The 25162-nt window shown below is 51.5% G+C and overlaps 3 protein-coding genes across 24 annotated transcripts in view; all 3 read right to left on the bottom strand.

Annotated features, from left to right (window-relative positions):
- The window catches only part of GCN1 (GCN1 activator of EIF2AK4), a 38682-nt gene extending 35361 nt beyond the window's left edge, over positions 1-3321 (bottom strand). For 8 of the 9 annotated variants that reach the window (XM_015877953.2, XM_015877955.2, XM_015877954.2 and 5 more), the window contains exons 1-4: positions 3280-3321; positions 2013-2115; positions 1323-1386; positions 607-738 (exon numbers count right to left, since the gene is read on the bottom strand). In XM_015877953.2, coding sequence (XP_015733439.2) covers positions 607-738; positions 1323-1386; positions 2013-2115; positions 3280-3297 — 317 coding nt within the window. In that variant the 5' untranslated portion in view covers positions 3298-3321. Of the gene's footprint in view, positions 1-606; positions 739-1322; positions 1387-2012; positions 2116-2507 lie in introns of all 9 variants that reach the window. The other variant, XM_085556115.1, reaches the window with a different exon arrangement.
- A 180-nt stretch (positions 3322-3501) lies between these two features.
- RPLP0 (ribosomal protein lateral stalk subunit P0) lies at positions 3502-6224 on the bottom strand. The gene is made up of 8 exons (XM_015877961.3): positions 6199-6224; positions 5890-5992; positions 5571-5746; positions 5366-5453; positions 4949-5095; positions 4384-4569; positions 3825-3965; positions 3502-3695 (listed from the first exon to the last, which is right to left on the bottom strand). Exons 2-8 carry the CDS (start codon positions 5941-5943, stop codon positions 3537-3539), a joined length of 951 nt encoding a protein of 316 aa, XP_015733447.1. The 5' UTR covers positions 5944-5992; positions 6199-6224; the 3' UTR covers positions 3502-3536.
- Positions 6225-6461: 237 nt separating this feature from the next.
- PXN (paxillin) overlaps positions 6462-25162 on the bottom strand; it is a 38077-nt gene continuing 19376 nt past the window's right edge. For 7 of the 14 annotated variants that reach the window (XM_085556147.1, XM_015877956.2, XM_032447888.2 and 4 more), the window contains exons 2-15: positions 24603-24829; positions 24039-24154; positions 21859-21998; positions 21296-21497; positions 20638-20773; positions 15611-16648; positions 14567-14833; positions 13499-13891; positions 12854-12934; positions 11152-11325; positions 10632-10805; positions 9985-10066; positions 9481-9629; positions 6462-7843 (exon numbers count right to left, since the gene is read on the bottom strand). In XM_085556147.1, the coding sequence (XP_085412273.1) occupies positions 7577-7843; positions 9481-9629; positions 9985-10066; positions 10632-10805; positions 11152-11325; positions 12854-12934; positions 13499-13891; positions 14567-14833; positions 15611-16648; positions 20638-20773; positions 21296-21497; positions 21859-21958 (3063 nt within the window). In that variant the 5' untranslated portion in view covers positions 21959-21998; positions 24039-24154; positions 24603-24829 and the 3' untranslated portion in view covers positions 6462-7576. Of the gene's footprint in view, positions 7844-9480; positions 9630-9984; positions 10067-10631; positions 10806-10949; positions 11018-11151; positions 11326-12853; positions 12935-13498; positions 13892-14566; positions 14834-15610; positions 16649-20637; positions 20774-21295; positions 21498-21858; positions 21999-24038; positions 24155-24602; positions 24830-25162 lie in introns of all 14 variants that reach the window. The other 7 variants (XM_085556152.1, XM_015877959.2, XM_085556151.1 and 4 more) reach the window with 3 other exon arrangements.

Here is a 25162-nt window from a genome sequence, read left to right as displayed (position 1 = left end):
CCCAAAGAGTAACTCAAGATTTCTCATCTGCTGCTCATTTCACTTCACAGCCATAGATGCCAAATCATTTCTCAGCTTGCATTCCTTCCCAGCACACCGCTCAGCTCTCGTTTATGCCAATTCTCTTCTCCTTCCTCCACTTCAGGTGGCAGAAGCCACTTCTCAGCTCCCTGAGGATCCCACCCCATTTTGATCCCTCTCTAAGTGAGATAAGGTAGCAAATATTCTGATGTGCAATGCCAGCATCCCCAGCGCAGCCACCTGAAGGGTAAACACTGTAACCCTGCAGACCTTTAAACCCAGACCATGTATCTATTTAAAAGCTACATCTCTGCTCAGTCAGAAGAGGTGGATGGAGAAGGTGCATTCGTAGGAGCTTATCCTTATTTCCCCAGACTTCAACAGATCTGAAACTGTAACTTGGACCAAATCTGCCAGCATTTACACTAAGAAAATCCTTCTGCTTTCACAGAAGATGCGAAAGAGGTAAAATAACAACATTTGTACAGTCTAAGCCAGTCCTTAAACTGTGTTTAAATAGTTCTTTAACCACCATCCTGAAAGCACCAGCAACTCAGAAGTGCTTCCACACAAAGCGCCGCGTACCTGGGAGCTCCAGCCTTGCCGCTGATCCCTGAAGACTGAAGTGACTGCAGGAGGTTTTTTGCTGTTGCATCCGGCTGGGACTCTGCGAGCTGCTGAAGCGCCAGCTGCAGGGCTCTGCGCGACGCCGCATCGCTAGTGGGAATGAAAAACACAGCTCTGGAGAATGAGGAATCCTGCCAACACGACACACATCACAACCCTCGCAGCACACAAAGGGCTCTGCTTTCTCATTGCAGCCAACAGTTCTTTTATCCTGGCTGTTCCAAGAAGCAGAGAAGGTTCTGGCAGAAAGCTCCGCTCCCTTCTCCAGCTGACAGAAGTGATGTGGATAACACGTAACAGGAGGCACCAACCAGCCGGCTCCAAAGGAACACACAGGCTCTGAGCAGCTTCTCTTCTGTAACCCTGCCTGAGTGTGTCTAAAGAACATCTCTCTCTCATTTCAAAAGGACAACAACATGGAGATGGACATTCTTGCAAACACAAGATGCAAGTTTTAATTTCAAAATCAAAAGTGGAGTACAGAACAAGAGTCGTAAAACTCTTTAATGTCAAACCTGACTTGAGAGGATCATTACTAGACATCATCTTTCATGTCACCAGCATCTACACAGCACTGAATAGTAACATTTCCAGATGCTCTGTGCCGATGTAGCTGATAAATGCCTTAACAGTAACAGATTGAATAACGCAGCTTTGTGCACCAAGTTACTCACCGGTATCGGTGCAGAGTAAGGCAGAAGAGTTTGCAAAGGCCTTTCACTGCACCCTCGGGCAGATCTGTAACAGATGGAATTTCACAATGTTTCCTTACAGACCATCGAGCTCTTTAATACACCATATATTTAACACACTTTGTAACTGCAACCAGGAAGTGATTTATTTCATCACGTATGAAGGTGTTCACAAGGATCATATTTAATTTCCCTTTTTGGCATGTTTTATGTGTATTGTTTAAACAAGGACAACACTGGGACACACATTATTCCACAGCCACCTCCAGCATATGGGAGAAATCAAAAGGATTGTTTAGAATGCTGCTTTTCTCATGACCATCTAAAATATATTCTCTATATACAGAAATATTTTCATGGGTCCATATAAATACTCCACGAATCATTACAAAACTGAGCAAAAGGGTCAGAAAGAAGCAAGCAATCCACGTCCCCATGAAAAACCTGTACATGTGATGCTACAGCTCCTCAATGGAGAAAGCCTGTGTGAGTAACAGAGTTCTGTGTTACACACAGCGCACACCTGGAGTTAACTGGGAAGAAAGCACATAGCCCAGGTGCTGCCACCCCGTGCTCCTCAGATCCAGCCCCAACTCTCACACACAACCTGAACAATGGACTCCAATGTTCCCCCCCCACCCTTGTGATCAAAGCAGCGCCCCAATGCTTCACCTTTCCCAGCGATGCATTTTCCCAGCTCACTGAGGATCTCTCTCCGCTCCTTCACGCTGGCTGTGGTGACCTTCACTGCAAACCGCTTCAGTGTGTCAGAAATCTGAAAGCACACACGGATGGGGAAAAGACATCAGAGCTCCTCAGGTGTCCACATAGAGACAGCACAACCAGCAGCTGCACAACCTCTTATGGACCAAATGTAACCAGCCGTGGCCTCACCAAGCAGGGAAAGGCTCACTCAAGATGCAGCTCCATAGACTTCCTATTAAACTGAAGGACGACAGCTTTCTGCTCGCTGACCTATCTTGGCACCCCTTAAGGTTCACTCACCCTTCTAAAAGGACAGAGACCAATCAATGCCTGAGAGCACAAGGACTTGAAAAGCTATAAACCCAGGGAAGTGCTACCTCCTAAAGCCCAACAACACCTTAAATGGGACTTCGAACTGCTGGGGGCCATCGCAGAGTGACCCACATCTCCCACAACACCAACCTGTGGTTCCTGCCATTGGCTGTGAAATCACTCGCAGGGAACCAAGTGATTGCAGGGAACACAACTTGCCTCGATTCTCACCCAGGATCAGCACACACGGCCCAGGAGCTTTGTACATTGGACTCGTCAGATTAAAAGAATTTACGCCTTGTTATAAAACTCCTCCCTTATGTCACCAACAGCAGCCAGGGAAACTACAGAACATGGCACAGAACTGAACGCCTCTGCATGTCCGTGCTGCCGTGTTCTGTGTACGCAGGGTACCGGGGCCCACACAGCAAACTGAGCAGCCCATGGAACCGACCGAGCCACGTTTCGTGGTGCTGCTGAATCAGCAGAGCTGGACACACGCGAACAACCAGTGAGCTACGAGAGCAGCCCGGCAGCACCGCGGGACTCGGTGGGCAGCGCTGATGGACGGAGCGGAACCGGCTGCGGCTCCTCGTGGGACACACGGGAACGTGGCGGGGCGCCGGGCCGGGGCAGCTCGTGACGGGGCGGGGAGCAGCGGGACGGGCCGCCGGGCTCCGATGGGACATGAAGGGAGCGGGGCGGGACACGGACCCACGGAACGGAACGACCGGGACGGACACGGACCGACCCCCCCCTCCCCAACTCGCGGCGGCTCCAGCACAGCCCCCCCCGCCCCGTGCTGAGCGGCACGGCCCCGTGTCCCGCCGCACCGAGGGACCGAAACAGCGGGCGGGGAACGGCGCGGGGAGGCCGAGCCGCGTTGATCCCGCCGCCACCGCCGGGCCCGGCCCCAACCCACCTGCGTGTCGGCCGCCATGGCGCCGCCTGCGACCCCGGAAGCGCTCCCTCCTTCCGGGGCGGTGTGCGCCGCAAGGTACGACGGGATAGATAGACAGAACACCGCGACGAGAGACACCGGCCAACCCGCCCCGCCGGCAGGGGGCGCCACCACACAGACCGACAGCACGACCCGGCACAGCCCGACCCGCCCCACCGAGCACAGCGCCGGGACACGGACACATGGAGCGGAACTCGGCTTTATTGGCTTTATTCCCGCTAGTCGAACAGGCCGAAGCCCATGTCCTCATCCGACTCCTCCGACTCCTCCTTCGGCGCCTCCTTGGCCGGGGCGGCGGCAGCGGCGGGTGCGGCTGTTTCAGTGACCACCGGAGCGGCCGCCACGAAGGCGGAGGGGTCGGCCAGGAAAGCTTTGACCTGCGGGGAAACACGGAGCTGGATGGAACACTCTGGCCAGTCACACCTCAGCCACAGGTGACGCTCACTGTGAGCAGCAGCACCCCCAGCACCCCCAGCACCCCCAGCGCCGTCGGGTGCTGCCGTTACCTTTTCAGCCAGCGGGAAGGTGTAGTCGGTCTCCACCGCCACCGCCAGCACCCGCTTGTAGCCGTTGATGATGGAGTGCGGCACGGAGGCGATGGTCGGGTACCCGATCTGCAGGCACACGCTGGCAACGTTACGGACACCCTGCAAGAGAGACATGTGTGTTTGTGCAGGGATGGCACCGATACCCACCAACAGCACAGGATGTGCCCATAGAATGAATGCAGCTCCTGTGAGCAGCCACACGATGCATCAGCACCAGAACCACATCAGGACTTTTCTGAAGCAGCTTCCACGTTCCTTATGTGTTTCACTGTCTTAATGGGTTCACCAACCCCACACACACCTCAGTTAATGGAATACAGGACATATTTCCCCTTGCTTCAGCCAAAAAAGCCTAAAGAAGGCACTCCTTGGCCAACAGTTCCTCCTAGGAGAGCTCCTGGCTCTGCAGCGCTGCACAGAGCACAAGAGGTGACACCACCCTGGCACACAGTCTCCTTTCCCTTTTCTCCCTGCAGCATAAGAGGTGAATGTAACCAACAGGGGCTGCGGGACTGACCTCCAGGAAACGCTTGTGCAGGGTCTCCTCGGTGATGTCCAGCACTTCAGGGTTGTAAATGCTGCCATTGTCGAAGACCTGCTGGATCACCAGCCCGAAGGAGAAGGGAGAGATGTTCAGCATGTTCAGCAGGGTGGCTTCGCTGGCACCCACTTTGTCTCCGGTCTTAATGAGCTGCACATCACTCTGAGAAAATAAGAGGAAAATGAGTCAATACACACAGAGATATTCTGGTAAAGCAGTACAGCAGCACACAAAGGTGCATTCCTAATGACATACAGAACTGAAGTAACAGAGGAGCACAAGGAAAAGACACTCAAAGTCCACCTTCACAAGTTAAAACCTCACAAGTAAGCGCTGCTCACCAGGAGGAAATCAGTGCATTAATAGCCCCTGCAGCTCCTGAATGCCTCCGGAAGAGCCCAAGCTCACAGCTGGGATCTGATGGAGGAACTTAAACCCACCTCCCACTCCACCATAAAACTGAACCCTGCCCAGAGTGAAGCGGTCAGACCACTAATATGGGACTTCATTATGAATAGAACCATCAATCCTCGTTCCTGACCAGAATTTCAATGGTCCCTCTGGAGATCTTTGTGGTGATGCCCAAGGCCTGGAAGAAGGAGGTCTTCTCAGGTCCGAGGCCGGTGTTCTGGGCTGGCACAGTCACATCACAGGGAGCAATCGCACCAGCACGGGCAGCTGCCGGCACCTGCAGGAAGAAACAAGATCAGCTGGAGGAGCACTGACCTCTCAGGTCCCAGGGGAGCATCAGCCCCATCCTGAGGTGCTCCAGCAGGATGGATGTCAGCTGGGCACCCACAGATGGGGGGTGGAACTGAACACTGGTGAGTCACCCCCAGCTGCAGGGGCCTGGCTCCCAGCTCCACGGGGCTCCAACCCACCAGGCAACCCCAACACCTCTGTATTATCCCTAACTCAGCAGCTCTCAGCTCCAGCACTGTTAGGGCTGCCCTCATACCTTGTTGGCCAGCAGCATGTCCCGGATCTCAGTCAGATCCTCCTTGGTGAAGACAAAGCCCACATTGCCACGGATGTGAGGCAGCAGCCTGGAGGAAAGCAGAGCGCTCAGCCCGGCCACTCATACACACATATACACATCCTGCTGCTCACACACACACACACACAAACACAGCCCTTGGCGCAGGGCTGGGGTCGTTACTCACTTCTCCAAGGCGGGGTTGTTCTCCAGGTGCCCTCGGATGGCTTTACGCATCATCGTGTTCTTCCCCATCAGCACCACGGCCTTCCCTCGCAGCGACATCCGGATCTGCTGCATCTGTTTGGAGCCCACGTTGTCCGCTCCCACCACGAAACATTTCGGGTAATCATCCAGCAGTTGCTGCGATACAAACACACACAAACACACACAGACAAACACATACACACACACACACTCACTGAGCGCCCCATCGCGTTCATGGCGGCCTGGCGGCGCTCGGCCCCTCATGGCGCGGCCCGGCCCCGCTCCCCGCTGTCACTCACGATGATCTTCATGAAGTAGTTGGATTTCCACGTGGCCCTGTCTTCCCTGGGCATCGCGGCGGTGCTCCAAGGATCGCCCGGAGGTTTAAAGACGAGCTGAGAGCTGCGAGAACGGCTCGGTCAGACCGTACCGCCCCGGGCCCGGACCCCAACACCCCGTCACCCCAACACCCCGTCACCCCAACACCCCCATGACCCCAACAGCCCCGTGTTCCCAACACCCCCATGACCCCAACACCCCGTGTTCCCAACACCCCTACAGACGATCCGGGCCTACACCCGCCCGGAGGCGCCGCGCGGCGCACCCACCTCCACGAGGGCTACGAGAAAGAAAGGCCGCAGGGCGGGACCGCCGCCTTTTATACAGCGGCTCTTGTCCAATCGCAGCGAGCCACGGGAGGGCTTTCGCTCAACCCATTGGCTGCTCGCAACTGTCAATCAGGGCGGGAGGCGGCCCACGCTGACGGCGCACAGGCCGCGCTATGGCCGAATGCGCAGCGCGCCCCCTGGCGGCCGGAGGAGCGAACTGCAACGGAGGGGGCGGCACTGACGGACAGAGCGGAACAAGGAGAAATGGTACAAACTTTATTGGCGTAACTGCAAGAACTTAAATGGAAGCAAAGCGCAGCGACTGCGTTACACGGAGCGACCGGTTACACCGCCCGGCACCGGCAGGGCTCGGCCTGCGGCCATGAGGGGCAGCCCCGGCACAGCCCGGCACCTCCCCGCTGTGGTTATGGGCCCCGTGGTGTTTAATGGCCCCGTTGTGTTGAAGGGCCCCGTCCCGCAGCGCTGATAGAAAAAGTCGCTCTCTGCAAAAAAAAATCACTTCAAAACCAATTTCTGTATAAGAGGATTAAAAGCAAAAAAATTAGATACGAATTGAAAACTCGGTGTAGAAATCTTATCAAAGACGGGATGTTTCATTTGTTCCCGTAGTAAAACCGGGACCAGTGTGACAGTCAGTACAAAAGTTATTGCTGGAGCAGGGAGGGGAGAGGCCAAAGGTGGGCAAAAAGAGAGGAAGGACAGAGAGAAAGAGAGGGCTGGGTTCCATTCCTGGCTTCTTAAACCCTCCACTTCTTCCCCACCAGGAGGAGCTCAGGCCCTGATGGATGGACTCATGGACTCATGGACTCATGGACTGATGGATTGATGGCTGGGGCCGGGCTGTATAAGGCTGCACTGACTCCCTGCACCCAACCCTGCTGGCAGTGCCCATTGCTTCCCACGTGCCGAGAAGAGGCGTGGAGCAACAAACCAGGAAGGACCCACAGAGTAAAACCTTCATTCCTCTCCCAAACAAACAACAAAAAGAAAGTGGTATCGACTCCTTACAGTGTAACGGGGCTGGGCAGCCCCTTGCAGGGCCGTGGCTGAGGCTCTGGTCTTTAAGCCACGTAGCACAAAGCGCTGCTGAGATCAGGGGGTGCCCTCGCTGTGCCGGGTGTCACACATGGATGCACCATAAGGATGGGACCGAGCATCTCCACCGCGGCACAGCGAGGGCAGTTCCAGTGTAATGGCCCACTTCATCTCTGTATCTACTGCCCCTCCGCAGCAGCACTGAGCGCTGCCCCCACCCCCAGCCCTGCCTGGAAAGGTTCCTAAATCACAGTAATGTTCAAAGAGACAGAACTGCCACAAGGGGCGGCAGAAAGATGCTTAGCTCCCGTCTATGACGCCTTTAACAGAAGAGTTTGAGGAAGCAGTTCTGACAGTAGGGCTTGTCGTTCTGTTCTTTGAAGGTTCCTTTGTTGAGCTGCTTGAGGCAGAAGGCACAGACAAAGTGTTCGGGGTGAAATTTCTTGCCCATGGCAGTGATGCAGCGTCCCGTGATGGGCTTCTGGCAGCCGGAGCACAGCGAGCCGCGGCGCTCGTGGTAATGCACCTCACAGTAGGGCTGCCCGTCGTGCTCGAAGAAGCTGCCATTGATGAATGGAGTGAAACATTCCTGCAGGAGGAGAAAGCAGAAGGGCACGGGTTGAGTGTTGAGCTGGGGATGCAGGGAGCTCTACAAACCTCTGCTCTGCAGTGCAAACCGGCTGCATGGCTGCAGTGTGAGCTGCTGCCTTTCATCAGCCTGACTGCACCGAACCAAAGCACTGTGTGCTGGGAAGAGCTGCCAGGGGAAGGCTGAGAGATGGACAGTGACAGCCACCAGCAAGGAAATGGCCACGGCTTCCAGCCGGCTTCCCTTGCACAAAGGAAACACAACCAGCTACCAGGCAGGGGGAGGAACGGTCCTTCCCTCGGGACAGGAAACACCGCAGCACCTTCCTCTCCTTTAACTCCTTTAATCTCAGCCCAGCTTCCCCTCAGTGGGAAGCAGAGGATGGGGACCAACCCAGGTTTTCTTACAGCAAAACGTAATGACTGTGGGGCTGGTTCCATCTGAGGAAAAAAAGAACATTTCCCAAAGCAGTCCCTCCAGAACTGGCATTAGATACGCTCTGTACAGGACCCAGATGTCACTCATTGAACACAGCAGCAGAAGGGCCCAGAGGAGAAGCCAGACCTCCAGAATCCTGGTGTTGCCAGCCCAGACAACACTAACCTCTTTCCCACAGAGGAAGCTCAGCTGGACCCCAACACAAACAAGAGCCCAGCAAACAACAAGCAGAGCCACAAGCAGCTGAACACTCACAACACCGCCACCAAACACCATTTGCCTACAGCAAGTCCAAAACATATCTAATGCAGACAGTTAGTCCAATAAACAGCCTCCTGCCTCAGCGGGACAGCTGAAAACTCTGCTCTGCTTTAGCAAAATGGGGAAGAGAATCCTGCCTTGTGCCTTGGAAGACATCAGAGCTACCCCAATACAACAAGCAGTGTGACAGCAGGGAGAAGGAAGGCAGAAGTGCATGAAAGCAGCTCAGTGCTGGCACAAAAAGCCTGGCCCTGCCTGGCCCCACGCAGCCAGTGCTGCCATTCGGTGGCTCCACTTCCCACACAGCGCTGGACAGGCAGCGCAGTGCCCTGAACAGCAGGAACCAGCAGCTTGTGATTCTGCTGCTTAATCCGGCCTCTGCCTTTTTGTTTCACTCTAGGAAACACTGGCTTCTATTTGCTCTTCTCTTGGGGCCTGCAAGAGATAATATTTGCAAGGCTCTCTGAATGAGTGCCAAGCATTTAATCTGCAGTATTCCTGTTTATTATGCCTGTTGTATGGAGCCTGCCACTACTCCACTGACGTGCCTGCTTGTCTGAACAAGGTCAGTTTCATTAGTTTACGTTGTCAGATGGAGCATGAGAGGAAGATCCTCAAAATCTGATCTCTGAGGCAAGTACTCAGAGAGCAGCTCAGCTCATCATTGTTTAAAGGTCACAAAACATGTCCCTGTCTATCTGTGCACTGCTGCAGAAGCCCTTTAACTGCAGCTGGGAACAGAGAGAGCAATGAAGCAAGAAGGTTTCATGTGAACAGGCAGAGGAGCATAGAAGCTGTTTGGTTGCTGATGTTTTTATCTCATGGTGCTGGCGGTCTCTCATGACCCCACAGATTCCTCCTTCCTGATAAGGGACCAGACGCCTGCAGGATGTGAAGGACAGGGGTCCAGCAGCCACAAAGGACCTTGCTTTTCTTACCCGGCAGACAAAGCACTCAGGATGCCACAGGGTGTTTAAGGCAGAAATGTAGTTTTCCAGGATAGCCCGGGCACAGCCTCCACACTTGGGAGCAAACATGTCAAAGTAGTCCTTGCGGCAATAGGCTTTGCCATCCTTCTCATGAAATCCTGCCAAAGAAGAACAGAGGCAAAGATCATCAGCTCCTGACCTCACCTACGGCAGCCAAGCTCTGTGGGGTAACCAGTGTGAGCAGGATCACCCTTCCTCTCCCCTAGCACACAGCAGGCAGCTGTTTCTTGTTCTGCTGCCCTTCCTGTCCCATGCACACACATACTCATCCAGAGCCTGAGAGTGAAAAGATTTCCGCTAAGATCCTTCCCCCACAAACAGCTACTTCCCTTGGAACTTCCACCTCCACTATTTCCTGTCATCACAAGCCGGCCCCTAATAGCAGCTCTGCCTTACACACTTGTCTGCAGTTCAGGAAGGAGAACATTTTCCCATCCCATTAACCAGTAATACCTTCAGGTCCAAAGAAAACTCCACACTGGGCACAGAAGAAGTGTTCAGGGTGCCACGTCCTGTCCAAAGCCGTCACCACTTTCTGTTCAGAAGAAGACACAGAAAAAAGTCACATCAATCATAGCTCTGCTTGGAGGTGAGCAAAGGGGGCAGGGAGTGGGGAAGAACACATTTAAGTCAATGCTGACAACTGCACACATCAAAACAGATTGTCCTTTATAGAGCTGAGTCAATTCTTCCCCATCTCCAGCTCACTCAGACCTTCCCCATGGGGTGCTTTTATTGTTTAAACCCTAAGAAGACCTTACACACTGCCTCCTCCCTCACACAGGGCCCCATCCAGCTCTCAGGACCAGCACTGGTGCTGTTACTACAGGCTACCAGCAGAAAAGAGCTGGGGAGTCATCAGCACAACGATGGAACCACGAGGAGTTTCAAAGGATTACAGCTTCAGCAAAGGTGGGAGGACTGAACCGCCCCATTAGTGTAAGAATTGTACCAAGTCGAGTTGTTGGCCTTCCAGAGCCAGGACAAAGGCAAAACAGAACTCCCCAAAAACATCTTTCACCCAGGACACACAGAGAGAGCTTCTAACAGCGAGGCCTGCAGCACCTCACCAGTGCTCTTAACCATAGCCAGGAACTCACATCAAGGATTGGCCCATTGCAGTAGTAGCAGCGAGGAGAGAAGAGGTTGTGATAGTCCTTCTCGCAGTAGGGCTGCCCATCCCGCTCAAAGAAGTTCCGTGACCCGATCTCCTCCTGGCAGTGGGTGCAGACGAAGTGCTCAGGGTGCCAGGTTTTCCCCATGGCTGTAACTACCTGTTGGGAAGACCGGTTATGAAGGACAGCTCCATTTCGCTCTCCCCAGACCACACGACAAGACACCAGCTGGAGGTCAGCAAGAATGGCAAGTTCTACTACTCAAGTGAGCCCTGGACTGGGGTAGCATGAAAACTGAATTACCTATCATCTCAGGAGAGGGCAGTCCCTCAAGGGCAGAGTAGAGGTCACTGGAGGAGCTTACAGCGTACCTAGCCAGTGGATAAATAGAGTACTTCAGTTTCTCCAGCATCTCCAGTCTCTTCAGCCTCACGAAAGAAACCCTCCCCACTGCTCCCAGCTGCAGGCCAAGGCTCAGCAATGAGACGGGACACCTTCAACCCACCTGCCCAGCAATCGGCTTCTTGCAGGCTCCGCACACACCCTTGGCGACTGTGGCTACCCCCAGTTTGTTCAGGTCAGACTGCAGACTTCCCAGCATGGTGTCCAGCTGACTGCCAGGCTTGGGGGTGGTGGACGGTGGGGAGCTGCTGCCGCCAGCTTTCCCCTGTGCCATGAACTGTAGGGAAGAGAAAACAAAGGTCATGTAGCAAACGGTGCTGCACCTCCCAGAATGAGCTCTGCTCTTGCTGCCAGCGGCACTTCTGCAGAGACAAACCAGAGACTGCTCGGAGATGGCTACACTCTGCAGAAACCTGGGGGAGCCAGGATCAAGTCCACACACTGTGCCCATGCAGAGACCTTGGGATGTAAAACAGCAAGGCAGGCAACTAAGGATTTGACTTTCCTTTGCTGTATGCACAGCAGAAGTTACGAGCTGTTCCCAAACACTCAGTACAACGCTCTGTTAAACTCTGCCAAAAATCTCCCTTTACCTCATCAGTTCCTGGCCAGTTGTCAAAGCAGAGATGCCATCCAGAGGGCCCCTTCCCTCTGACCTCTTTCTATTCCTCCTGCCACTCTCTATCCTTCTTAACAGGCATCCCTCTTCCACTCTCCACTTCCCTTTCAGCTACAGCTCCCCTTCCTCCATCCACACCCTTTATGGACATTTCCTCCTTTGCCCCATCAGGTGGCTCCCATCCCACACCAAAGCTGAGCAAGTGGAAGCAGGAAGGAAACTCCCTTCAAGCTGCCTGTTGTTTACCCACACAGAGGGCAGTGCAGCCAACAGCAGACGGGGCTGCAATGGAAACACTGCCACGTCTGTTGTCGGACCTCTGGAAATGCTCGAGGAAGGGGTTACAATCCTCATCCCAGAGGCAGCTTCTGGAACTCCACGCTGTCACAGTACACACACAGAAAGGCTTCCCAAAGAACAGGGAGAGAATTTGCCCTTGCAGCCACTGGAGGAGCTCTACTCCCTGTCCTGCAGCCAGCGGTGCCTGTAGCCAACCAGCCGACTCAGTGACAAACCCTGTTTTCCACTTGTTTGTAGAAAAATTCTCATAACATACATAATTTCCCAGCCCAGCAGCACAGAAAAGCCCCAATGTCTGGAGCCTGGAATAAACCTCTGCCATACAGCAGTCATGGACAGCAGGGCCCCAAGTACACAGAGCCAGGGCAGAGTCCCAGGACAAGGCCAGGGCTTCCTGCATGGCACAGCATGAGGAAGAGGGTTGGACAGAGCTGAAACAATCGCGTCCTCTCTCACTAAGCAGGGGCTTGTGACCACCAGGCACAGATTACACAGAGACTGGAAAGAAAGAAGAACTCAACACGCAGAAGCACAGTACTTGCTGTGCCTTGCCCATGCAGATAACCTCAGTGCAGGCCCAATGACCTGAGGACACACCATCACTACCTGGCTTGGTGGTCCAGCCTTCCTGCCAGCTCCCAGGTTTGTTTCCAACCTCCTGCACATGATGCCTGCTACTTGAAGGGGACACAGCACAGTATTCACACAGACACGCCATGCAAAGGCCCTTCAAACTGCCCCTTTGGCTGGGAGCTACATGAGCAGCACACCATGCACTACCAGACAGCAGCTGTTTTCACCACGCTGAAGGCTCCAGGAGCTGCTCCCAGCACATCCATCCACCCAAAGAGCACACCATGCTGAGAGGAAACAAAGGAGCTCCTGCCTTCTCAGGGCTTGGGGTGCCTGGGGGTGCAGAGGCAGCCAGCAGGTTGGCACTGCGGGTGAGGGGAGGAGCAGAGGTCACCTGAAAAGTAAAACAGTTCAGGATGCAGAGGCTGACTGAAATCTGCCTGTACAACCAGCACAGCATAACACTGCACTGCTTAAATGTAGTACAACCTCCCAGCATCCCAGGGCTGCAGCCCCCACCCCAACAGGAGGCACAAAGCACCAGCTCCTCCTCCAAACACAGCCAGGACACCTCATCACATGGGCAAGCACAGCAAGGATTGAGATTTCACTGTCATTTTTCCATCCTTCCACCCATCTGATGAGAGATGCAGGGGGAGCTGAGACCTGAGTTTCAGAGCTACCTTCTTCATCTCAGAGGGAAACAATCCATAACCCCCCTGCTGCACAAAGGGCAGGCAGGAAGCACCCGCATCTCAGTGGATTAGTGCACAGCCGTGTAGGCTGCAGTGCTAGATGGGCACAGCTGGCATCGATTTGATACCACTAATGGCTCTGCTCTTTCATTAAGCGGTTCAGAGCCGGCCTCTACCTGAACTGAGCTATCAAGCTGACAGCAGTGGAAAGACTGGACTCTGTTAAAATGAAATAAAAAGGAAAGCAGAAAAGAGAATCCTGCCTGCATCCGTGGGAAGAAAGCCTCATCTTCTGTTTGACAGCCAACAGAAACAACTGTCTTGGTGCTAGGGGTCCAGGTCTGGGGAGAAGAGTGCCTAAGATCTTCAGGAGGAGGGGTGCCCACAACAGAGAGATCACGATAATCAGCATCAGGAGCTTCCCACTGGAAAAGCGGCTGGGGAGCCAAGCGGAAGGAATAGGAGGAGACTGGACATGGAGCTGAGGTAGCCAGCGCATGGGAGGGCTGAGCTGGGAGCGGGAGCTGAGGTACATGAGAGGGAGAAGCACTAGCAGGGACTGTCTTCACAGCTTCATTGGAAGGTTGGAGTGGGGGAGAGGCTGAAACAGAGACTGTTCTCCTTCGGGGGTGTGGGGATTCTGGAGGGAATACCACCTAGAAAGACAGGGAAGAAAAGTGAGTAAATCCAAAGAGGAACCAACAAGCACCTCCTGCAACTGGAAGGCTGGAAGCACAGACCAGTAAATAACGACCTCTGCTGCCTCGTGCTTTCCCTCCTACTCTTCTGAACCTCCCTGGTTCATATCAGAGCACAACTGGGACATTAACCTCACTGCCACAGCCAAGCAAAGCAGGTAAGAACAGAGGCCTGTGGCGGTTACCATCTTTATCTAAGGGGAAGAAAGTAGCAAACAACCAAGGGAAGGGAAGAGAAGAGAACTCGCTTCTCTGTGTAGCTCTAAGGATGAGCACCATATTACACCCAGAACTTCCTGCACAAGCACGTACTGGGGAAGGCAAGGCATCCCTCTCTGACAGGCATCCCAGAAGGGGCTTCAAACAACACCCACACAGGTACTTGATATGCAGTAGCAGCAGGCTGCCCAGATACCATTACCAGCACCTTCAGATATCACTCCAGTTCTCAAACATGAACTGGGAACTGAGAGCCAGTTTACTTTTCAGGTCAGAAGAGGCTGAGTAGAAGGAGTTAGTTCTTCATTTCATGTTGCTGAAGGTGCCACCTAACATACACCTCCACAAAATGCTGCCTAGACAGAGGAACACGCTCCAGTTTCCCAGAAGTAGAAGCACCCCCTCGCTTTCTACCTTCTCTATTTGCTGTCCACCATTCTGCTCTTCCCCCTGGGGTCGGGCAGTAATAATGACCCCCTCTGTCAGCCAGTCATCCTGGCTTTTCTGCTCCTCCTGTTCCTGTTTAGCAATCCCCAGTCTGTCCTGAAGCTCTTCAATCAAGCGATCCTGGGACTCAGTCTTGTGAAATATTGCAGGGCCCAGTTTACGCCTTGGAGAGAGGTCACGACTCATTGGATGCACATTGGAGGTTTCTTTTGTCCTCTTGATTAAAGACTTAATCTAGATGAGAAAGGCAATAGTGTCAGCAGAGAACAGAGTAAGAGCAAGCCTCAAGATGCAGCAGCACAAACTCAAGCCATTAGTGACAAATGTAAGCAGGAAGAGTGATGACATTAATTCCACAACGCCAAAATTCTTCTTGGCACGGTCCAGAACAGTGACTCAGTGCAAGGAAAAACTCTGTAAAGATAACCACTGCAGCCAGAAATAACTATCCAGAAAAGGAAGGCAAAGATTAGCCAGCAGAAAGCCAAGATACGAGGTGCAGCACAACCATTCCACTGAGCATGGAAGAAACTTCAGCATCACAAGGAAACACGGCAGACTTGCAGTGTTTGCCCTTTACAAGCACAAGACTTGGTCCGGTGCACAAAGAGTACATCCAGAGCTGGAAGGAACATTAACAGGTCCAACAACAAGACCTAAAAAGGCAGAGGAACATCTTCCAGAGGAGTGAATCAGCCCTTTAACTTTTCAGAGGCCTTTATGGACTAAGCGTCTGCCTCATTCCATTTAAGGAAGAAAACCCCATCTCCCTGGGCAGTCCTTACACTCTGCCATGCTCTGTGCTGCTGACCAACGTGCAGAACGGACCACAGGACAAAGCAGAGGACTTAAAGCCTCCATAACATGCAGCTGTCGGTAACGCTGCTCAACACCACATGCTGTTAGTGTGGGTGAGCCCAGGCACGCTCACACCACACGCAGAACGTTAGTGCACTGTCAGGACAGCCCTAACTACGACTCATCCTCCTCCCACATTCATTCAGTGCCTGCCTGGCCCGACGCAGAAATCCTTTCAATGGGTGGCTTGGAGAGGCATGGCAAATCCCATTCAGCTTTCCAAGTGTTTTCAGGAGATTCCGGAACAACCGCAGAGCTTCCAATCCGCTCATTTTCCTCATCTCCTCCAGCTCTGTTCATGTTAGTGGTACCTGCCTTCGTGGGAGCTCTCTCTCTGCCCTGCCTCTTCTTGACCATGTCAGGACAGCCACCTACTTGGATTTCAGGTGGTACTTCAGCCTTCAGCTCTTGTTCTCGCTCCACAACAAAGCCCAGCTGTTTTTCAGTGTCTGGGAAGACACCCCACTGATCCAGGGCCACAGCAGAAGGGTCACACACAGGACTCAAAATGCCATCACTCTTCTTGTGTACTTCTGGTACATGCTCTGACAGCTCCAGGGCCCACCGCTCAGCTACAGCTGCTTTCACACTTCTGCCTTGAGCAGGAAGGGCTGAATGATCCCGGAGCACTCCCTGCTGATCCAACTCTTTAGCTGCCTGCCCCTTCCCTCGGCCACTTATTCCAGCGTTTGAAATTGAGATGCTTGAGAGTTTGGGGTCACTTCTCTGCTCCTTCTTCTCACTCTCCTGTGCCAGCTCTAAGCCCTGTGCCTCCACCTTAGCAGATCTATACAGAAGCTCGGCTCTGGGAGCCGGCACAGCCTGGCAAGTCTTCCTGGAAGAGTCAGGCTTTCCAGTCTGCCTCGCCGAACTTGCAGAGGCCAACTGCTCCCCACGAGTAGCAGAAACAGAAGAGACACGTGGAGGGGGCACAGGGACCATTTGTGGCAAAGAGGGTACGCGTAGAAGGGCGGCACACTGCCCTGAAGCAGGCCATAATACAGTGCTGCTGCCTTCCTCAGGGCAGAGAACTGAGGGGGCACCTGCTGGCACTGCCACGTCTGTGCTGTGCCTGACAGAAGGGCATTTGGAAGGGGGCAGCACTGTTAGACTGGGAGGGATGCTGCTGGAGTCTGCATCTGCTGAATCGGGAACCGGCTCTAGGGAGGGTTCAGGAATCAGAGACATAGTCTGTAAAAAGGAGACAGGAGAAAGGAGGAGAAAAAAGAAAGGTAAGAAATAAGAAACAGGGGGCAGAAAAAAACAGGAAGTATGGTATAAAGCATAACAATTGTCATCTCCAAATCAGGAGCCATGCTGATCCTGAGCCTTCAGAGAAAAAGGAATGAGAAAAGGGGAGCAAAGAGGAGAACCAATGTGACACCGTGCTCATCTTTGCACACAACCACAGGATACGAAGATCTACAGCCATCAAGATCCTTTTTCTCTGCCACCCTCTTACGTAACACCTCGTGTGTTCACCTGCAGCTGCGATGGGGGCACGCAGCAGCTGCCAGGAAATCAGCTACAAGCCCAGGAATGTCTGCACTGTGAGCAAAGGTCACATTAGCAGCTCACGCTCCGCTATGAACATCCTGTATTTCAAAGCTGAAAAAAAGAGCAATGGATGAGTAGAACAAATCATGTCATTTTCTTCTCGATACACCAACAATGTGCTCCAGGTGCCCCAGTTCACAGCAGAGAAAACAAAGCTTCAGGGTACGCACAACAAAAGCACGACATGGCCTTTGTTCTGCTCACAACATCAGTCTCACCTTGGATGTGACACACACTGAACCTCAACACATTTGCCAGACATTCCACGCCCTTGTAAGCTTTGCTCACATTGCCAGATGAACCTCTGCTACTTTGGTCACAACATCCACATTTCAATTGTAACAAGATCAGTTTTCATTTTAAGCCAAAATACACCCTAACAAGAGTGACTGATACCGAGTTGTCAGTTCTCGGCTCAGAGAGTGTTTAAAAGAAAACACGAACCAGGGATCCTCCTTTTCCTGTTCTCAATGGCTCCTGGCTGAGCCTTAGGAGACAAACTGGCATTACATCTTTTTCTCAGAGAGAGAAAATGGGAACACTGCCTTAGCCCGGCTCACACTGTAGGTCAGCCCGATGCCAATGCAGAGCCCTGTGGGTTTTAAAAACCTATCCAAAGATCTCCAGATCCAACAGATATCGAGACACGCTCTGATTCTTCACTGGGTTTTCTGAAAAGCTTTAAGAAGTTAGATGCTCACATCCCAACGTAGCAACAGCTCGGTCTTTACTTACCTGTATGGAGACTGGTCAGGAATAAGAGGCAAAAATTAACCAGAATACAAACAAAATCTGCCAATAGTTGGAAGAGACAGATACCTTCAGGTGGCCACCTAACGTGCACCCATGCCAAGGGGTCAGGAGCCAGCAGACACACACTGGTGAAGTCCCCAGGTAGTGCTGTGGAGAGGCATCTTAGAAAGCCACAGGGGACTGCAATTAATCACAGGTTGCTCCTCATTTCCAGAAGCGAAGCAAGATGAAAAGAACCAGCAAGTGCATTAATTAAAGTAACAAGGGAATTTCCTCATATTGCCCTCCCTGTATTTTGCCTAACGTGGATGTACTTGTACAGGTAAATGGGTGTTATACTATAGTTCGCAAAGTATATAGTATAGTTGCACAAAGTTTCCAGACTTTGTGCAAGGCAAGGCTGTCATTTTGCTCAGAAGCAAATATTCCCAGCATACAGAAAACACACTCGCTCCAAATGACGAGCAATGGCTAAATACAAATCAGCACCATAACAGTTAAACCCCAGCAGCACAATGCACAGTGAGCCAGCATCACGTTACACAGAGATCTCAGAGGCTGAAAAACCAAGTGTATTAAGTAATCTCAGTGCCTGCTGATGAGCTCGATAACCAAAATCAGATGGATTTTGTAAGCAAAAAGAATGAGCAACTCATTAAAGGTGAGCAAAAGATGATAGAAGGGCAATGTATCGGTCTGTAATAGCACCTGTTACTCCAGGGTATGATAGGAGTGAAACGCTGGAGCTGCCACCTCTCCCAGTACCATCCACTGGGGCCTGCAGTTGTACCAACTACCAACTGCAGGTAATTACATGCTGCCCCTCATTTCCCTGCCCTATTTCTTGCAACCACATACAAGTCTGGCATGTGAATGACAGCCTTTTCGTTTTCACCTTTGGCAAAGACCCCACTTCTCCCCCCCAGATCATTTCTACAGGGAAGTCAGCACCCCCCATTGACAGAAATAGGGGAGGTAAAAACAAAGAAAAAGGACTGAGAGGAAAATGAAGAATGGGAAAAATTAAAGTAGCTGTTCAAAAACAGCCAGTGTCAATAATAACCAAAGAGAAACTATTACAGAAATCGTGCTGCTGGTTCTGCAGGGAACAACACTTAAGACAGATGGGCTCAATGCCTTTCAAAAATCCTAATGCTGCATTTACAGATCTTGAGATCTTGTTGCATTTCAGGTTGCTTTTAGAGCTCAAGCAGACAAGAAGCCAGGAAGGAAGGCAGTGTTACAGAAAGCACGTAGCCTCATTCGGGCAGCTACCATTGGAGTTGCGTAAAACACAAAGGCGTGTGTTGGGTGAGGACGTCCCCTGCTGCCAAAGCTCACCTAGGAGCAAAGGCTGGTGGCAGCAACCACACCCTGAGCTTGTTTTCTGAGCCCTGATAAAGCAGCAGGAGGCCCTGGCACCGACAGCGCACAGAAGCAGCGAGGCAGGGTACGCTGCCAGCAGCACAGGTGGGAACTCTCTCCAGCTTCACAAGAGCACAGTTTTTGAGCTGCATGGAACAGATACTCGCTGATAGCCTGCTCTCTGCCCTAGGACCTAATATGGAAAAAGAAAAGCACCAGTAAGGCAGCACTATTTGCAGTGACTAAATACATACTAAATTAAGTCCAGAGAAAACAGCGAGCAGCTCCTTGAGTCTCAAAATCAAGTATGTGAGTCACAGACTGGAGACTTGAATTAAAGCCAATAAGTACAGGGCAAGCAAAGTCCCAGGGAGCACACAGGCTCACTGCTGGCTTCTCAGCTGTCTACATCTTCTCAGCTCTGACCGCCTTGGGACCAAACTCACAGCAGGAGATGGAGGTTAGCGCAAGCAAGAGGAAAAAATAAGATAGTTTGGAACTTCCATAGCATTACAAAGCAGACTTGCACGTGTATGTAAGAAAGGCACACCCAATAATGACAACATATTAGATATTTGCTTCTCCACCTCTCTCAGAACAAATACAAGAGAATAATTCAGCAATGCTACAAGCAAACCAGCTGAAAGTAGAGAGAGGAAAGTTATATTGCCATGACTGTGGGTAGATGAACCATGAAAATAAACTCCATAGTTAACCACCTAGTGTAGAAAGGATAGTACACCTATCTGAACAGAAACGTGTGCATCTGTAAGTTATCTAGGCACACAGAGCAGGTGCCTGGTGCTCCACTGGCAAGTTAATCCTCTGCTTCTTCTATTATAAGAATCTTTTTGTGTGCCACTTGGGACTGAAGCAGCAGCAGCAGCTCTCTTCCAATATAATACACTGATTTGCAAGCGAAATCCTGAACAGCATTTGCCATCCTTCACCTGCACAAGCTCAGTCTTTAATCCTATTTGGAAGTGAGTAGGTGATATTGTTTTAAAATTGAAACCCTCGAAGTTTTCATCTGCTCGATGCAATGGTTTCAATGCTCATACCACACGCCCTTAAGCCCCTAATGCCCTTCTCAGGGAAGCACAAAGTATAGGCACGCTGCAGTGGAGGCTCAGCCCACGGAACAGAAGAGCCTGGCCTCTGTCATAGAGCAGACTGATGATCCCTTACTTCTGTTCAGTTGCAGCACAGAGAAATAATTCACCCTGCACTGAGCAGTAACTAAGCTCATTATCTTTGCCAAATGCAGACAAACTGCACAATGGATGGAAAAAACTGACCCCAGAACTCCCTTACCCACACCAGCAATGGGAAATTATCGCAGTCAAGAACCTACAGCAGCACAAATACCACCAAAGAAAGTTCCGCAGGGTGAGAGGTAAAGCAGACATTCAGGAAATCAGATAAGGTCAGCAGATGTGGCCAACATGCAAGAGCCTGGGCATGGGAAGGGACGAGATGAGGTGCAAGGTGTCAAGATAAAGCACCTTAAAGTCAGAGAGGGACGCCATCAGCTCATCCAGTTCTCGTGTAGCTGAAGAAGCAGAGATACGGGTCTGCTGCTGACTGGCGGTGACACGCTGGGGGCTGCTCACCTCCCCTTGGCTCACAGTGATTGCAGGGCTGACAAAAATAAAATACATTTATTTTTAAGGAGTGCATCTGGGCTCGGGGGAGAGCTCCTAGGCTGAAAGTCTCACTGGCCCCACTAAACAAGCACAGCATGGCAAGTGTCATCAGCACTGCTCGCCCTAGCCAGCCCTCCCCCAGATCCAGCTTCTGCAACACACACAGGTCCTGTCTCTCTGCCAAGTCTAACATGAGTATACATGCACATACACCCATCCATTAAGGAACAGACCACGACCAAACACTCATTTGGCCAGACAACAGGTATCTGTGATCAGCTATAAATCTGAGTTTAAAAAAACATGCCACTAGTGACACAACTCATGTATCTTTTCATTCAGGAAGAGCTGCAGCAGACAGAAGAGCATCGGCATCTTCAAGTGCCTCCTTGACTTCCCACCCTGCAGCCAAAGCACATCTGTCTGCCACTGTCCCACAACGTCTGCCCCTCCACTACTCTCCCAATTCCCATAACAGCCTGTCCAACCCCACCGCACCCATTGAAACACTACTTACACTGGGCTTGGCACAGAGCTCTCCAGCTCATCCAGCAGGCTCTCCACACTGGGACGCACATCTTCGATCCCACGCCCACCATTTCGCTTTGGTTTTTCTTTTGTAGGGGGTGCAGCCTTCCCTCCTGCAGAGCTGCTGCTCTCTGGGATGACATAGTGAGGTCCAGCCACGTTGGGCAGTGATGGGCTTCTGCTGACTTCATCTTTAGAACAGAGGAGCAGAGTTGTTCAGACACACAGGCCTATTTATATATGCAAATTAAAGAAAAGAGCAACATGCTGCCCAGAAACCCTGTTGGAATCACCATCTTTGAGGATGGTTAGACCTTAAAGCACAAGGGCCTAAACAACATAAACCAGCTTTTAAACTGTGAAGTTAGAGTCATTTTTAAAGCTAGACCAGCACTGAGTAGGGTGCTGAACCTCAAGAGATCCCACCCACTAAAGGAATCCTTGTTCAGGGCTGGTGTCACCTCCCTCTGCACGGATGTTGGAAGGAAGAAGCAGGCTGCTACTTTGGGAAATAAGCTATTCACTAACACCAAATGTCTTGCTAGTCCTTACCTGCTGGGAAGCCACTGGGGGGATTATGTTGAACAGCATTCAGTTCCAGGAGAAGTCTGTCCAGTTCCGAGAGGTTGCTGCCCAGGGAGGTGCTGGTCATTGTGGGAGACGGTTCTGCAGACTTCTGCTTGTTTGGGAAGCTGGAAATTAAAGGGAAGTGTAAATCTTCTGCTTTGAGACACAGCAGAATGATGGAGGGAAACTTATACTGAGTTCATACAGGTACTGTATTCTTTTCAGGCTGAGGCTTTTAGCTCTGTGGGGAAAGCTGTGTGCTTTGTGTCTGTCACCACAGCTGCTGTTTAGCCACATCTTTACTTGTAAGTTACAAAGAAACAGCACTGATAGACAGGGGCTCAGACCTTAGGACTCTGTGCTGCACTGTTCTACAGCAAAGAGTTAACTGCCTACAGATCCAAGATGCACAGAACAGCAGCAGAACCATTAGCTGGCATACAGGAAAAAGGCCTGTTTCTGCTGACAGCACATCGAGCAACAAAAACCTCTCCTCTGGAGCAAGGGGATGCAGGGCCAGCACAGGCTGGAGAGAAGGCGAAGTACAAAACTCAAGCTACCAAAGCTACTGAAAACAGTAGGTTGTGTGTCCTGCAAAAGGCTGCCAAGAGGTCCCTTTTCAAGTCCTCAAACCTTTGGAGAATTCTAATCAAGTTATAATAAAGTAATCTGAAAGCATTTTCTATGATGTTCAATACACAAGACTCCACAGAGGTCTACCTACATACACATATATATAAAACACTGCCTGTAAGTTACAGCTTATGCTCTAAGAGAGATCCCATTTAGCCATGCTCAACTGCAAGGAGTTTCAAAGCGAAACAGTAGCAGTGCAGTGACCTGGACAGTAACTACACTAACAACAATCTACCCACTGTCAATAGCAGGGAAATTTTCTCCTAGTTTTATTAACAGACAAATAACTTCTAATGCTTTAGAGGTTCTTATTCGATCAAAGATACTTCCCAAATCCAAACTGGGAATTTATCCTGTGCCCACATCCAGCTCAGAAAGTTAATACGCAGCAGGTTTAGCACTGTCAGACCTATAGCACTAGTGACAATTACGAAACTTCAGAAAGGTAGTTATTGTCTTATTCTTCAGATTGAAAACAAAGTCCACAAATGCAATCTGAGAAGGGCATACTTCATCCTGGCCCGAGCACACAAGCTCCAACTCACACAAGAACCAGACCATGCCAGACTCCCTTACAGGAGGATTCAGGGCCCTAATTATCTTGATTTTGTACTAATTGCATGCAGCCCTCTGAAAAATCTCAATTACTGCCTCCATTGAGCCATCTCTGGATACATCTGGTTCTACCCTGTAGTAGTTCTGGTTGCGGGCAGCTTTCAGCCCAGTATGAAGAGTTGGGCATAGTCAGAACATGGCAGGAGAGCAACACTCTCCTCCACACTGTAAGAAGGTACCCAGGACAGAGGGCATCACACAGGGCCATCAGAGGTGGAGCTATGGCAGCTTCTTCCTCTCTCATCCCCATGTCAGCAGGAAGGTCCGTCTCACCACATAGACCATCCCTGCAACTGCTCAGTGCAAGAACAGCTGTCAGTGAGTATAACACAATTAGTAACTGGTAATGTCAGAAGTACTGACAGAGAAGCTTTGAAGCCCTCAGGAAGAAATTTAAATATACATGAAAAACCAAACAATCACACACCCTGCTAGGTGATGGTTACTGCATTCCTTGAGACAACTGACTCAAAGGCCACACACCTCCAAAAGAGCTGAGTGGGGCTGGTTAACAGGGGGGATGGATTTGTCACCAGTCTCTGGAATGGACCCCTCAGCACAACCCAGATCCAGTCCTGCCTGATGGATCCTACGTGGTGATTACGTGGTGTGGAGAGCCTGCTTTGACAGGGGGGTTGGACTCGATGATCTCTAGAGATCCCTTCCAACCCCTACAATTCTGTGATTCCGTGATCCTCAAACTTCTTCCATAGCTGAGCAAGCTGAAGGCCCAAGTCTTTAAGTGAATATAAAAGGCAGAGCAGCAGCCTCTTACAAATGAGTAACATAAACCAACACAGAGCAACAGAAAATATACAGGAAGCACAGTGTTTGTTTCTAGTTTCAGATGGCAGCCTGAGCCACAGCAGGCTCAAGCTGTGAGTCAGGCTTCTCTCTTAGCAGGGACAAGGTACCTGTAGACGTGTTCCTCCTCACTGGCACGGGGAGAAGGGGAGCTGAGCCCGTCTCTAGGAACAGAGGTGCTGGAGCTTTTGGCACTAGAGCTGTATATCGGAGACTGGGACTGAGGCTGTGAAAACAAAATTTGCATTGAAAAACAGGGAACGCAACAAGAATACACACAGTGTATTGCAACCCAACATACCACAAGAGAAAGCACAGCAGCAAAAAGCTGTTACACAGCCCACCAGCCCCCATCAGATGACCTACACCAGGAACAACTGTTTTCCACTTGCCTCAGATTTGCCAATGAGTCGCAGACCTGAGCTGGAAACCCCCATCCTGCTTCCTACAGGCTACAGGACAGATGACTAACCCTAATTCCATCACACTCCCACTTTGCTGGAGCAACAATGATGGGTTTTGAATTCTTTTCTGCTATCTGCTCTGACCTCCCCTCATTGCCCCAGTCTGTTTTTAGCCAAAGTCATCCCCCTACTTGCTGCTTCCTCCCCTCAGCTAGTCCCAACAAACCAAGCACACACTCTCCCCACCTCCATCAGCACATGCCCACTTACTTGCTGGTGGGCGTATCTGGATACGTTGGGCTGCCACTGGTCCAAGGGGTCAATCACAGTCCCATTCAGGGCCTCGCTGGAAGGCGGCGGGGGCACCGGTGGTGGCACAGCAATCTCCTGGTACGTGTGGTTTCCAGTTGGGTAGGAGTAAGGCGTTTCCTCTGTTAGAAACACTGGTCGCTTAGAGATGTGCGAGGTGGTGGATTCCAGGTCCGCCAGTAAGGCGTCTGAAGGAACAGAAAGGAAATTAAAGCACTCAGTACTGTGAAATCCAGGATGGCAGCTGCTTCTGCCTCATTCACAAGATCCACATCAGAGAGTCTTCAGGTGATCAACCAAACGCACCATGAGATGTTGCTGCACCTCGGACTTCCAGTACAAAGAAAAGGTTCAGAGGCATCAGAGCACTCAGAAGAACCGTGCCTACCTCTGATCCTTGTCTTAACTGGAAAACCACGCAATCACTGCGACCTGCAGTCGCACAGCGTGCGCTTTGCAGAAGAGCAGCCTAGGAGAAACCTGCCTAGAGATGGACTTGCAACAGGATATTGACACAGCCT

The sequence above is a fragment of the Coturnix japonica genome, chromosome 9, assembly GCF_054131305.1.
Source record: "Coturnix japonica strain WE chromosome 9, WE-NBRP24, whole genome shotgun sequence".
NCBI classification, from domain to species: domain Eukaryota; kingdom Metazoa; phylum Chordata; class Aves; order Galliformes; family Phasianidae; genus Coturnix; species Coturnix japonica.
Note: the sequence above shows the minus strand (reverse complement) of the source record. Positions and strands in the feature narration are given on the sequence as shown.

Bases quoted from the DNA above. Each gene is read 5' to 3' on its own strand.
- RPLP0 (XM_015877961.3), bottom strand. From the start codon at position 5,943: ATGCCCAGGGAAGACAGGGCCACGTGGAAATCCAACTACTTCATGAAG. The intron at 5,747-5,889 runs GTGAGTGACAGC...TTTGTATCGCAG, and splicing joins ACTACTTCATGAAGATCATC to CAACTGCTGGATGATTACCC. The intron at 4,570-4,948 runs GTCAGGAACGAG...TTATTTTCTCAG, and splicing joins GAGGGACCATTGAAATTCTG to AGTGATGTGCAGCTCATTAA.